The sequence below is a fragment of the Chrysochloris asiatica genome, unplaced genomic scaffold, assembly GCF_000296735.1.
Source record: "Chrysochloris asiatica unplaced genomic scaffold, ChrAsi1.0 scaffold00016, whole genome shotgun sequence".
In the NCBI taxonomy this organism is placed as follows: domain Eukaryota; kingdom Metazoa; phylum Chordata; class Mammalia; order Afrosoricida; family Chrysochloridae; genus Chrysochloris; species Chrysochloris asiatica.
The window spans coordinates 6,726,271-6,741,151 of NW_006408534.1; the positions used below are offsets into that span (position 1 = coordinate 6,726,271).

The 14,881-nt window shown below is 40.8% G+C and overlaps 1 protein-coding gene across 1 annotated transcript in view; it reads right to left on the reverse strand.

Moving 5' to 3' along the window:
* Window positions 1–622: 622 nt before the first annotated feature.
* The window catches only part of LCLAT1 (lysocardiolipin acyltransferase 1), a 301,927-nt gene continuing 287,668 nt past the window's right edge, over window positions 623–14,881 (reverse strand). Inside the window, exon 6 of the mRNA XM_006835164.1 lies at window positions 623–1,248. Within this exon, the coding sequence (XP_006835227.1) occupies window positions 746–1,248 (503 nt within the window). The 3' untranslated portion in view covers window positions 623–745. The remainder of the gene's footprint in view (window positions 1,249–14,881) is intronic.

Genomic DNA, 14,881 nt, shown 5'->3' on the forward strand with positions numbered 1-14,881 from the left:
CCTATTCATTCTTATGTTTTAAAATTCAAGCTAAGGTTTCTGAGTGGAGAGCCTGTGGTTGCTCCCTGAGACACAGCCAGGTGGTATTTTCCACATGTAAAAAGGGCACAGGTGGTCTTCTGATGCCTAGGTTGGCACAAGGCTACATGCCAAGATTTCATGAATGATGATGGACTTCCTATGAAAAGTTTGATCAATTTAAGGAGAGGGATTTTAGTCTTCAGGTAGAAGGATGGAGTGGGTTTGATTGGCATAGAAAGGAGGGAGGGCAGTGCAGACAGGGAGCCCTGGACACCATGCATCATGGGTCCCAGGGGAGGGCGCTTACCTTGGTGAGGTGACCTGGGACAATTACCTACCAGTACCTGACCTGGCTTCATGCTCACGAGGTCCAGATATGCCTTCTTGTCTAGGGAGTCTGCTAGAGGATTAGATTGGGCCTATAAGAAAACTTGTGTGGACTTCATCTGTTAAAAGCTGGATGACTGTTTAATACTCTGGTCCGAGTTATCTCACAGCCATAGCTCCCTGCTTATCAGTACTGAAATTATTCAGAGATTTAAAAAAAAAATCATTCGTGTAGCAATATTTCCCCCCACAAAATTAAGTGCAAAATATCTTTAACAAATAATGATGGTAGTAAGAAACATTTGACATCATCATGCAAAAATGCATCTCAGTTCACAAAGATTTAGAGCTTTTCCAAAATATCCCTTAGGATTTTTACAGTGTGAACCTTACAATCTCACTTGTTTTTCTTTGAATTCAAATGTGGTTGTTTGTGTAAAAAACGGTAACATGCAAGTTCAATGATTTCCAGTCCACCAAATATTCTCTCTTGCAGCACGAAGATTACAATGGTGATTATAAAATACCACCGAACAAGACTGTACAGATAGATGAGCAGGCACATTGCAGGGATGAACAGGGTCCAGTACGATATGGACAGCAATTTCACCACCAGGACCCTGAGCTCAGACTTGCAAGGGGGAATTACACTCTGTCCAGTAAAGTTAAAATTCTTCTCCCTTTGATAGAAGGAACGCAGCCTTTCTTCTTTCTCCTCCCAACGCTTGTGGCACCACAGTTGCAGGTCCTCCTTGGAGGTGGGGAGGGTGTCAATTGGGTATCGGTGGACGTGAAAGTGGATTTCCCTGGGAAAGTTTCCACTGAGGAGGTGCTTCTCTGTCTGAGGAATGTTATGAGGATACGCCACAGTGATGTCATGGACAGCATCGAGGTTCTGACCTAGGTTTTAGAGGAGATAAAAAATACAGATGGAGCAATGATCACTTGAGATGGTGATGCTGATCCACACTGAAAGACAGGGCCAGAAACACTGAGCACCAGGGCACAGTGAACCACGTAGAACATACAAGGGCTATAAATACTGGTGTTCCTGGGCACTTGGGTCAATAGTTACCAGTCATTTTTAGTTCTTCTTCTTTTTCATTTTCTGCTTGCTGATTACCACAAAGACCTTTAGAAAGAAATTCTCTTTACTTGCAGAAACGGTAACCTGCCATTTTAAAACTTAATGGCTAAGCACACTCTGTCAGGTTTGATTAGTAATTAAAGAGCCTAGGACTAGCCCTTTCACATCAACAGGATTCACTATTTTATACCACCTATTAATACTTCCTCCTCTACAAATAAAGAGTCCTGGTGTGGTGCTGTGGGTTAATGCACTGGACTGCAAAGTTGGTTTGAAACACACAGTTGGCGACTCAAGCTCACCAGCCGCTTCTCGGAAACTCTACACAGGGTCACTATGGGTCAGAACCAACTCAACACTTAACAACAACAGATAAAGGAACCCTGGATTCCTTTATTTTTTTCAGTAGATTATGAGCTGGACTGCTAACCACAAAGTCAGCAGTTCAAATCTATTAGTTGCTTCATGGACAAAAGATGATGCTTTCTGTTCCTTTGAAGATTTACAGCCTCAGAAACCCCATACAGGGTCACTATGAGTTGAAACTGACTCCAAGGCACCTAACCACCACCACCACCTCTCCAAATAAAAAAGATATACCTCACCTTCAGCCCATTATTACCATGACAACTGCTAGTAAGAAAAACTCAGAATCAGACTTGATAAAGTGGTCAAAAACATAGGAAAATATCTCTTTTTGAAAGAAACGTTAAACGTGAAGCCTGAGTAAAACCTGGACCTAGTAATCTCATGCAAAATTACTCTGGGGTTAAGTGTTTTCAGCAAAGTCATGTGCTAGATGCTGGAGATAGAAAGATGAGTAACACCCAGTCCTTAACCTCCAGTGCTTCACAACAGAACCAGGGAGGCATCACCGTAGGGGATACACAGTGGTTCTGAGGGCACTAAAAGGATGTGCCCACTGCTGCCCGAGGGGGCGTGGGGTGAAGGAGGAGACAGCTGCAAAGCTGTGGCCAAGCAATGCAGACAGAGCACAGTGGGCAAAGGACACTGAGAGGCGGCTGGAGGCATATGATAAAGTACTTCATACTGTATTAGTTCATGTTGGGTCTCCACTCTGTAGATAGTGAATCACCTTTGCATGGTGGAGACCATTTAAGGATTTTAAAGAGAGAAAGAACCAGAATGTTTCCTTTTAGCAAGGATTATTACATGTATGGGCTTCCTTAGTGGCACAAACAGTTAAGCCCTTGACTATCAGCTGAAAGGTTGGCAGTTTGAACTCATGCATAGTTGCCTCTGAAGGCAAGCCTGCTAATCTGCTGTAGAAAGGTCAGAGCCCCGAACACCCTAAGGAGCAGGGGGCTACCATGAGTGGGGAAGGGCTTGACAGTAACTAACTGCCATCACCACCACCACTCTGGGAAGTGACGAGAATGGTCTAAAGAAGACCAGAGATAAAACAGAGTTGTTAGCTACTAAAGTCAGTCACTGACGTGGCAACCTCAGGCATAACAAGATCACTGTCACCTATAGGATTTTCTTTGGCTGAGTTTTAGGAAGTAGATTGTCAGGTCTGGTTCTAGTCTGAAAGACCCACTGAGACCTGCTCAGCATTACCGCACCAGGCAAGCCTCCACTGACCTTGGGTGCAATGGCCACGGATCAAACCAGGGTTTCCCACGAGAAAAGTGACAAATCTACCACAGTCCCCAAGAGAGTCACAGTCATTAGATGACTACGACAATGTTATAAGGAAAAAGTGAAGAAGAGATACAAGGCAACGATGGAGACACATCTAGGAAATAATTATGAAGAACTAGCATGATGAAGCAGTCACCTGGATGTGGTAGGCTGAGTAGGAGAGAGTGCTGTGGTGTTACTGGCTGAGGGGACAGAGCGGGTGGATTAGACAGGTAAAAGGAGTGAGATCTGGAGGGGGCCATTTGTTGCTGTTAAGTGCCTTCAAATTGGTTCCAATTCAGCATGAGTCTATAGAGGGTTTCCAAGGAGTAGCTGGTGAGCTTGAACTGCCAACCGTGTTGTTCAAACTGACTTTGCAGTCCAGTGCATTAACCCACAGCACGACAACAGGACACCAGAAGGCACCATGTTGTTGTTGTGATTGTTGAGTACCGTGGAGTCAGTTCCGACTCATAGCAACCCTGTACAGGATTTCCGAGGCTGTAAATCTTTACAGGAGTGGATCCGCTGATAGTTTCGAACCGCTGACCTTGCAGTTGGAAGTCTGACACGTAACCACTATGCTACCAGAGCTAGGGATCCCTTAAACAAGTCATACATAGGAAGGCCCAGAGAAGTAAAGTATTTTGTCCAGAGGCGCACAGCATGTTGAGGACCAGCTTCTGAATGCTGCTTTCTTTCATACCATGTCATTTTCAGTGAGAGACTTTTGATGAGGCCTTTGGCTTGTTATTGAAGTACATAATGCAGAAAAAACTCAACTGTAGTGATAAAAGTCAGAAGAGTGGTTGCCAGTGGGCAGCGGGAATTGATTGGAAGGAAGAATGAGGAAACTTTCTGGGGGATAGATGTTCTATGTCTTGATTCAGGTGTATTATGGTGTTTACACTTCTCAAATTCATTAAAATGGACATTTAAGATCTGTGCATTTCACTCTAGTTACATTTTGGCTCAAAAGCAATAATAAAGACAAGATACAACTTTCCCACCTCATCTCATGTTTACCCTTCCAGTGAACCTATAAAGTTATATTCTTCCTTTTTGATGATTCTTTATGTCTTCTGTAAAGGTTTACTATCAGTCCCCATTCTCCTGTGATTTATTTAAGGGTAATGACAAGGTTTCAGTTTCTAAACTGTCTTGTAAAATAATCAGCAGCTAACAGTAACTAGGGATAATAATAACCTAATAATAACGAGCGCTGGTAACGTGGTTATGAATCGGGCTGCGAACATTAAGGTCAGCAGTTCGAAACCACCAGCTATTCCATGGGAGAAAGATGAAGCTTTCTGCTCCTGTAAAGATTTACAGTCTCAGAAACCCTGTAGGGGCTCCCTATGAGTCGGGACTGACTCCACGGCACATAACAACAACAACAATAATAAATAAGTTTTTTAAAAAAGGAAAATATATCAACAAGGCTTAGATTAAAAAATGGAGGGAAATCTGTTTAGGTGAAAGGGCAGAGGAAGGTACACATGAAAGGCTCAAGAAAGAAAGCTTTAGTAGCTGTTTGGGAATGTCTAGCCAACCAGGCAGGACTTGTTTGGGTCTAAAGTAAAGACAAGTCCAGTGGCTAGAAGCCACAGGGAAAAGCTTTCTAAAAGAGTTGCCAGAGGTAACATATTTACCTTTTGAGAAAAGGCTGGTTTGACCACTTGTCTGGATGCTCTAACCAAAATCTGTAGGTGGGAAGGTGGTTGTTGTGAAGCATCCAAGAAAGTAGCGCTCCTCTTTCACTGATACACCAAGCATGAGCATGATTCATCTCTTAATCTGTCTTACCTGCTAACTCATCTGCATTTAAAATCAAGCCACTTTTTGTTTATTACCATTAGTCATTACTATCCTGCTCCATAAGAGAGAAAATCCACTTGGACTATACATGCTAGTTTAATATTTATTGTGTCCTCTATCCCTAGACCTCAGAGGCCCCACTCATTGAAGACTGTCCACTCCAATCATAATCCATGTTCCATTTGCCTTACATCATCTTTATCCTTTTCTCACTTCCTCTCCCAATGGATGTCTCTACCTTTTGTCAGTTGTCAAGGCAATTATCCTGTGATTCAAAATTGAGTTCACATTTCATTTACCTTCAAAATAATCTGCAATCAATAGTCTTGCTTCCACTTCTGCCCAAACCCTTCTCCTCAATCAAGGTTACGGTCTTCATCAATGCCACTTTCCCTATAGCCTGACTAACCTCTTTTCCCCACTGTATCTCCTCTCATCTTTATACTTTGTCACTCTACATCACTTTCCACACTCTTTAGTGCCAGCCCTTCTCCCACAAGTGATTCTTAATGTTCACTGAGAAAACACCAAAAAATAAAACAAAAAACCCCAAACTAGTTGTCATTGAGCGGGTTCTGACTCATGGCAATATCCTGTGTGTTAGAGTAGAACCGCGCTCTACAGGGTTTCAATGGTTGACTTTCCAGGAGTACACTGACAGGTCCTGTGAGGTGTCTATGGGTGGCCTGAATTTCAGATCTTTTAGTTAGCAGCTGAGGACTCTTTTGTGCCATCATGTAGTATGAAAAGGTGGTTTTAAAATGTAAGAAAAAGTCTCTTACTAGTGTAAGTAGGAAACTAAATTGCACATGCTTTCCTCTTACTTGACTATCTGGAGGGTGGTGGTGGTTGCGTGTGTGCACGTATGCTGTCCCTATGACTGACTACAGATTGGGCAGTAGTGATCACAGGTTTTTCACTGGCTGGTTTTCAAAAGTGGATGTTTGTAAAATGGCTTTTACTGATGGCAGCGGTTTTAATCTGCATATTTAAAAGTTATCTTTATAAAGCAGAGATGTACAGGCAATAGAAATCATTCATAATTGTAGGAACTTCTTTCTTAAAATCGATTCCAGCCCTGGAGGCATGGATGGCTCAGTGGTCGCGACCTCATCTTCCACCTCTAGACCCAGGTTCTAGTTTCAGTCAGGGCAACCCGTATGCAGCCACCACCCAGTGGTCAGAGAGGCTGACATGTTGCTAGCAGACTATGAAGTCTGTGAAGTATTATCCAGATGGTTCACACTCACACCTTCTATAGGGTTTCTAAGGAGCGGCTGGTGGGTTTGAATAGCTAAACTTGCAGTTAGCTGTCCAGTACTTATCCTACAGTGCCACTTGGTTTACCCATACTAAGGTATCTTTTGATAAAACCCAAAGTAATTTTTAATAGAACAGAGTAAGAATGGAAATTTCCCTTTCCTTTCCTTCCTTCATTATCAAATACATGCAGACTGTCCAGCTGCTCCTTGGAAACCGTATACAGGGTTGCTATGAGTTGGAACCAACTCTACTGCATTTATCATGTTGTTGTTAGGTGCCATCAAGTTGGGTCCAACTCATAGTGACCCGATGCAGATATACAAAAATATATACAAAAAAACAACTCTTAGATTTCACTGTAATGTTTTTTAAAAAGTCTGATCCATGAGTCTATTTTCTGTTGCTGTTGTGTGCCATCAAGTATGTTCCAACCCATAGTGACCCTGTGTAGGGTTTCCAATGAGTGTCTGGTAAGCTTGAACCAGCTCTAAATCTATAAATCTACATATATTGTTGTTTTTACACGCCGACGAGTTGGTTCTGACTCACAGCGACCCTGTATAGGGTTTCTGAGGAGCAGCTGGTGAATTTGAACCACTGACCTTGCAGTTCAAACCCACCTTGCAGTCCAGTGCGTTATCCCACAGTGCCACACCAGGACTACTCGATATATTAGGACAGCTTAAATAAAGTGTCTTGTCATCTAAAATGAGTATTAAAAGAAAATGCTGAGGTTGCTGATCTTGTGCTTTGTATTTTAGATTAAAAAAAAAAAAATTATCCACCAAGACAGAAGTTGCATTTAGTAGCTAAGAAATCATTTAGACATTCCCTGTGCCACACTGGGACTGATATGGAAAGGTTGTTGATAAGCATGACAAATGGACACCAGTCAGTACACTTGGAAGAACAGTTTTGATTTGGATATATTTAGACTAAAAATACCAATAAATAAGGCACCTTTCATTCCTCTACAGAGGAATGCTTAATGCACGGTGGCTGTGTAGGATAAACACTGCGAACCACAAAATTGGTGGTTTGAGTTCACCAGCTGACAATCAGGAGAAAGGTGATGCTTCCTGCTCCCGCAAAGATTTACATGCTCAGAAACCCCATACAGGGTCACTATGAGTTGAAACTGACTGGAGGGCACTTATCAATGAGGTAGTAAATCACCAATAGCACTCCAGTGAGTTTAAGTTCAGACTGCTACCCTTTACCTTCTTCCTTTCTCTAGCTTTCTCCTTCTTGCTTTAGAATTCTCTCAGTCCCCACTAGCTCATTTCTTAGACATTTTAAGCTAAGTATGGATATTCAACTGTCTGAAGGCATTCAGATTTAGAAGCTGATGATCTATATGCTCTAGCATTCTTTTCCTCCTGCCTTGTCTTTTTAGTCACAGAAAGTCCCTAAACTTTTCCCAATAAAGAACAACCCTTGAACTTAATATTCAAGCTTCAGCTGGAAAGGTGAAACTAAAAATGGAATAGTTATGAACAACCTTGCTTACTCAACCTGAATTCAGGTCTTTAGAGATTTGTTCTAAAGGAGTACTGGTGTTGCCAAACTAGGATAAATACTGGATTGCTAACCACATGGTACATTAGCAGATCATGAAAAGCAAGGTATGAGTAACAGAATTCATTGGCTGAGGACTGAGTTTGAAAATAAACAATGTCAAATTTAAATCACAGATTTGCTGCTAAATCCACAACAAATAACCCAAGTGATCATTTATAAACAGCATTTACCTGACTCATAGTGGCCCAGCAGGACAGACCAGAACTGCTCGATGACCTTTCTAACTCTGTTGTCTTTATGGCAGCAGATTGCTATGCCATTCTTCCATGCACAGCACAGCTGGTGGGTTCCAACCACTGGCCTTTCAGTTGGCAGTCAAGATGCTTATCCACTACACGACCAAGGCTCCCTAGAACTTATCTATTATACCTTTATTTCATGAATAATGTCTAAAATACAAAACCAAGTAAAATTAAGGCAAAAAAAAAAAAAAATCAGTACTAATTCCAAGGTTTTTCAGTGAAAAAGCCGGAAGGTTTGCAGAGTGTTTTGTTTGTTTTTATTGTGGAAAAATATATATAATAAAACATATGCTAAATCAACAATTTCTACATGAACATTTAGGGAACTTGACTGCATTTTTCAAGTTGTACGACCATTCTTGCTATCCTTTTGCAAATCATTCTACCTCTATTAACATAAACTCAATGCCCCCTCAGCAGAAAAACTCCCTGCAAAGTGCTGATATCCATAATGCATCTAAATAAGAGTAAAAAATTTAATTTTGCTACTACATTGCTTTTTTGCAATGACCTCTCCTGAACAATGCAAGATTTTGTTACTTGAAGATCTTTCAAATAATAGCACGGCACTTCAGCATCCTGAATAGTTTCTTTGCAAGACACACCAAGTTTGTTTTAGTGCAGGCTGTGGTTTATTTTCTCTAACAATCTACCCACTCGTCTACAGCACAGAAACAAAGATGTTTAGAAAACTGATAATGGCTTTAAGGGTGAGCCCTGAGTCATCTGAGCCTATCACGGGCATTGCCATTAACAGAGATTGGCTCAGGAAGGGTACATAACTAACTTCAGGACAATAAGGCATGAGGGGGTGTTTCCTTGCTCCTAATACAGAGCCACACAAAAATCACCTATAGAATGAAGCTGAGACCCAAGAGATCAGAATGTAGAGACAGAGGAGGGTACCTGGGTCCTTGTGCAGTGGTTGGGTGACAAAAATCCAACCTTGAAACATGTCCATTGGACTACAACTAGTTGTGGGTGCCACTACATTTCTTATCTTTCAATGTGGCTTAAACCAGACTTTCTGCCACAAGCAGTTGAAAGTAATCTAACTTAAGCAGTCATGTATTATTCAATATGAGTTAGTCATAATTACAATTTAAGCAGAAATTTCATCTTTGGCATTTTCTATTTTTGAGAGAACGATCTACTTCCTTGCTTGTATATCTTTCTGTTTCCAGTGGCCTGTATATCCTTTACTGGTAGTCTAATGGTTCTCATTTGTAATATTTAGATTAGTAATTTTAAATTAACATTTTGACTGACTTTTTTCAGGTGATAGTTTATTTCTTTGAATTAAAATTTTAAAACCCTTTTTTCCTTATTTCAAAAGCAATACAAGCTTCTACAGATACATGAAAAAAATGGAAGTAAGCCCACAGAAGGGAAAAAATCAGTAATCGTACATTCAGACAGCACTTTGGCACAGATTCTTATATTGCCTTCCTTTCAAATAGATGGTTAACTTTTTACCTTTTTTTTTTTTTTTAATTTACCTCTCTTTTCTCCATTCAACTGCAATACCAACTTGGTTAAATATTAGATTCTCAAATATACTTACACGGATAGGTGGTATCCATTGACTCTGCCTTTATGTTCTTTTACATTTTGTACACATGGCTTGTTCTAGCAACTGTTTTACAATGTACACTTTAATAGCATTTAATTCAACTCCGGAACACCCACCCTTCTTCTCCCTAAACATCATGAAATTCCATTTATATCATTTTTACATTATAATTTTGTATTGTCTACTCATCATGTTTGGTAAGGTGGAGGGTCAGAGAAAAAAGAGGAAGACCCCCAACGAGATGGACTGGCCAAGTGGCAGCACCGATAAACTCAAGCGTGGCAACAGTAGTAAGGTTTGCCCAGGATCGGGCAGTGTTTAGTTCTGCTGTGCATAGGGTTGCTATGGGTCGGTACCAACTCGATGGCACCTAACAACAACAACAAATCCTAGAAAAAAAGGTTTTTTCTTTTATTTGTTTCATTGTTTTCTCTTCCACTAAAAATTTTACAGGTTTCTTCACAGAGCTTTAGTGGTTTTCTTATAAAATGTGTTTCTAAATAATTTTAGTTTTTGTCACTCTTGTGACTGGAATACATGTTCCTATTTCTGCTATTAGGGACCCACTGATAGAATACAGAAGGTCTGCTGTTTGCTGTATCTTTACCTTATTTTCTTTTTCATTCTAGAAGATTTTTTACTTGACTCTTTTTGACTTTTTAGATTTGTTTAGGAGCAAAAGACAATTTTAGTCTTAACTTTCCAATCTTTATGGTATTCTTTTCTTAAATATTTTCATTAGCATTTAATAAGAAGAACGAATAGTTCTTAAACTTAGCTGAAACTTGAGTTTTAGTGCTTCATTATATGCGGTTAATATTTAATGTTGAAATTTGGTAAAAATATGAGAAGGCTTCAGAAAGATTGTGGAATAATTCAATTACCTTTTAATTCAATTTTTACAAGAGCTTTCTGAAGCCTCATAGTATTACATTTAAGTAGTTAACTTCTCATTTTTCCTATAGTTTTAACTAGGAATGGCTCATCTTTATTTAATAGCTTTTCAATAGGATCAGTTTTTTTTTAAAAAAATAATTAGTCAAACACCTATATGAATCAAAGTAGTAACAACATATTAAAAGGAAAACTCAGAAATGCAAAGAGAAACTGAAATGGTAAGACTATAGTACAGGTTTCAGTGGGGGGTGTGGTGGCTCTGTGGGGTAATACTGGACTGTGAACCACAAGGTTAGTGGTTTGAGTCCACCAGCAGCTCTGTGGGAGAGAGATAAGGTTTTCTGTTACTGCAAAGATTTACAGCACTGGAAACCTAATACAGAGTTGTTATGAGTCAGAACAGGCTCGTTCATTGGCACTAACAACAGGTTTCAGTATACCTGTTTCATAACTGGATAGCTCTAGTAGATAAAAAAATAAATAAATACATAAAGAAATTGAGTAGTAATTTCAAGTTTAATTTTTATAGACTCTTATGTCCTGGTGTGGCACTGTCAGTAAGCACTGAACTGCCAACCGTAAGGCTGTCGGTTCAAACCCACCAGCAGCTCCTTGGAAACACTATACAGGGTTCTCTGAGTTGGAACCAATTCATTGGCACTTAAAACAACAACATGCTCTTCAAGGAGTTTCAGATGGCCTGGCAATCCTGCAAGGGGGCTTTAAAAAGTTCATGGGAAAACTCCAACACAAAGGCACTAAACAACAACAATAAAGAACAAACAAATCCTTGCTATTTACTGTCAATGTTGATTGCTTGTAGTGGTTACCTCAAGGTCAGCAGTTCGAAACTACTGCGGGAGAAAGATGAGGCCTTTTGCTCCTGTAAAGATTTACAGCCTCAGAAACTCTATGTAGGGTTTATATAAGTTGGAACTGACTTCACAGCACATAACCACCACCACTAACAACTTTGGTTTGAACCTCAAGATCTGCAGTTCAAAGTCATCAGCGTCTTCCCGGAAACCGACTCAAAGGCACTTAACAACAACAACAGGACAGAGAACTGCCCCACAGGGTTTCCAAGGCTGTAAATCTTTATGGAAGCCAACTGTTAAACATTTTCTCCAGTGGAACTATCTAAATAGGGGTGAAAAAAATAGAATTTTGGGAACATAGTGAAGATTGTACTTAAGAGAAAAATTATGGCCCTAAATGCTTCATTATTAAAGAGGAAATAAGAAATACAGAGAAACTTCTCATCTTGAATGCTAGGGAAATAAAAGGAATCCAAAAGAAAATAGGGAGATAAAATTACTAAGGATATGAAAGCAGGGCTTACCCATTCAGAATACAAGAAATTTTTAAAAAGTTCTTTGAAAAATGAAATGAAAAGATAATGGAATTTTTCTATGAAATTTTTGAAGCCCCCTCGTACAGTTACTTCTAAATGTCACAACAACCCTTGACATTATCCCCATTTTACAGATGCAGAAACTGAAGTAAGGAGATGTTAACTCACTAGGTGAAGCTCACGTAACAGTTCTGTCTGGCTCCAAAGCCTCTCTGCTATGCTACTCTATCTTCTGAAGACTGCATATAGAGTCAGACTCACCTGGTCTGATTTAGTAATCCGGGGACCCCAGGCCTCAGATATCTCATTTGCAATATGGGAATGTTTACATTGGCAGGTGGGGGTGGGGTAGGGGGTGATAGGGTGTGGCTACAAAAAATATATATCAACTGCCTAGCAAATTTCAGATATTCACACACACATACAAGACAAAAAAGGTGTGTGTCAGCCGGTATGTAAAGGAAATCTACACTTAAGAAATCAATTCTATGCAGATTAGTGTTTGCATTCAAGTGTCTTTTAATATTGCATTATATTACTGTCATCCTTTAGCACATCATGTACATAATACTCTGATTAAGAATTTTGCTACAGTTTTAGAGAAGGCAAATAGGATTGCATCTTATGTGAATTTATTTTCAGCTAATCACTCCCAGGCCCTACCACCCACTTTGTTCTAGTTATCTAAACTACAGCACTGTCTAAATTCTAATCTTGTATACCTAAAAAATCTGTGTGATAACAATGTGGCTTAAAATTGTAAAAGCAGTCCCCAAAGAGTCTAAAGTTACTACTCCCTTACCAGCTTTACCACACACTGAAGTTTGCATATAAAAGAGAAAGCTTTGGACCATTTTCTCCTTTGAAAGGAGAAACTCTGCTGAGAGGGGTACTGTTTGTGGGTGGGGCCTAGTTCCTGATCCCTTCTGGTGTAAGATAACTAGAATAGTGAACAGTCTCTGGTGGCACACAGCATTTTTAAACTTTCCTTGGTCGCCAAGATGGCCTCAAGGCAGCTGCTTAACTACCTTTGGCTGTGTCCCATCTCCTAGCCTATTCTCTTTGTTGTTGTTGTTAAGTGCCATCGAACTGGTTCTGACCCACAACGACCCTGTACAGGGTTTCCGAGGAGCAGCTGGTGAGCTTGAACCGCCGACCTTGTGATTCAAACCACTTTGCAGTCCAGTGCGTTAACCTACAGCGCCACACAAGGACTCCTATTCTCCTTAAATGACCCCAAATTAAGCTGCTTTATTTTCAACTGGAGTTCACAAGGTTCGCAGTTCCAACCCACCAGCCACTCCTTAGAAGGGTTGCTAGGAGACAGAACCGATTTAATGGTACTGAACAAGTCCTGGTTAGGTGCTGTGGGTTAATGCGCCAGACTGCAAAGCCGTTTGAACTGCAAGGTCAGTGGTTTAAGCTCACCAGTCACTCCTCGGAAACCCTATACAGAGTCGCTATGGGTCGGAACCGACTCTACAGCACTTAACAACAATGTTTACACAGCTGTTTCCCTTCATTTTGAGTTGTGCCCCATCAGCAAATGAAGGTCCCAAAGGCTTTACTCCCAGGGACTTTACTCCATTCTCATCATCACGGTGGGTGGTTAACTCTACTTTGAGGAGGCAGCTCTTCCCCAGTTACATTCTGAGTGCCTTTTAACCTGAGGGGTTCATTTTCCCTGCACTATATCTGAAAGCTACCAGCCGCTCCGCGGGAGAAAGATGAGGCTTTCTACTCCCGTAAAGATTTACACCCTCGGAAACCCTGTACAGGGTCGCTATGGGTCGGACCCGACTCGATGGCACTTAACAACAACAACAACAACATCTGACAGCGTTTCTCTGCTATTCGTAAGGTTTTCAGTGACTAAATATTCAGAAGTAGTTCATCACTCCTTCTTCATAGTCTGTCTTTGTCTGGAATCTCATCTGAAACCTGTCCACCATGGGTGACCCTGCTGGTATTTCAAATACTCGTGGCATAGCTTCCAGAATCACAGTAACTCACAAGCCACCACAGTATGACAAACTGACAGATGAGTGATAGAAGAATTGATGCTTTTGAGTTATGGTGTTGAATGAGAATATTGAAAGTGCCATGGGCTGCCAAAAGAACAAACAGAGCTGTGTTGGAAGAAGTGCAGCCAGAGTGCTCCTTGGAGGTCAGGATGGTCAAACTTCATCTTTCATACTTCAGACATGTTGTCAGGAGGGACCAATTGATGGAGAAGGATATCATGTTTGGTAAGGTGGAGGGTCAGAGAAACGAGGAAGACCTCCAGCAAGATGGATTGGCAGTGTGGCAACATGAATGGGCTCAAGCATGGCAACAATTGTGAGGTTGACCCAGGATCGGGTAGTGTTTCATTCTGCTGTGCATAAGGTTGCTATGAGTTGGTACCAATTCAATGGCACCTAACAACAAACAAACATCAACAACAACAAAACAACATTTTCAATTATTCAGAAATTAGAATTCCCATTCAGTAAGCTTGACCTCAGCAGGACTGAGGATGGAAGATTTTATTAAACTAGATTTTCTTGAGCAACCAGGACCAATCCAACCACAACTGTACGGTTTCTCCTGTTGTTGTTGTTGTTATGTGCCATAGAGTCGGTTCCGACTCATAGTGACCCTGTACAGGGTTTCCAAGGCTGTAAATCTTTACGGGAGCAGAAAGCCTCATCTTTCTCCCGCGTAACAGCTGGTAGTTTCAAACTGCTGAACCTGAGGTTAGCAGCCCGATTCATTACCACTACGCTATCAGAGCCTGTTAATACAGAAGACTCTAGTTAATGAGTGGTAGGTTGGGAGACATTTCTATGCAGGGCTGTGCCTATTCGGAAGGCATTTCCCTCACTTCTCTCCACCATCACCTGCTCATAGCCTCCTTCTCGAAATGACCAAATGAAATATTCTGTCAGGGAATGAATTTCATAGTCTTTACACTCTAATAGAATTATCATGCACTCTGCCTTATCTTTGCCCTTTACATTTTACCATACAGAATTCAAAAACACTAAATGAGGTGGTGATGGTGGTAAGAAGTATAGATCAGCACAGGGGAT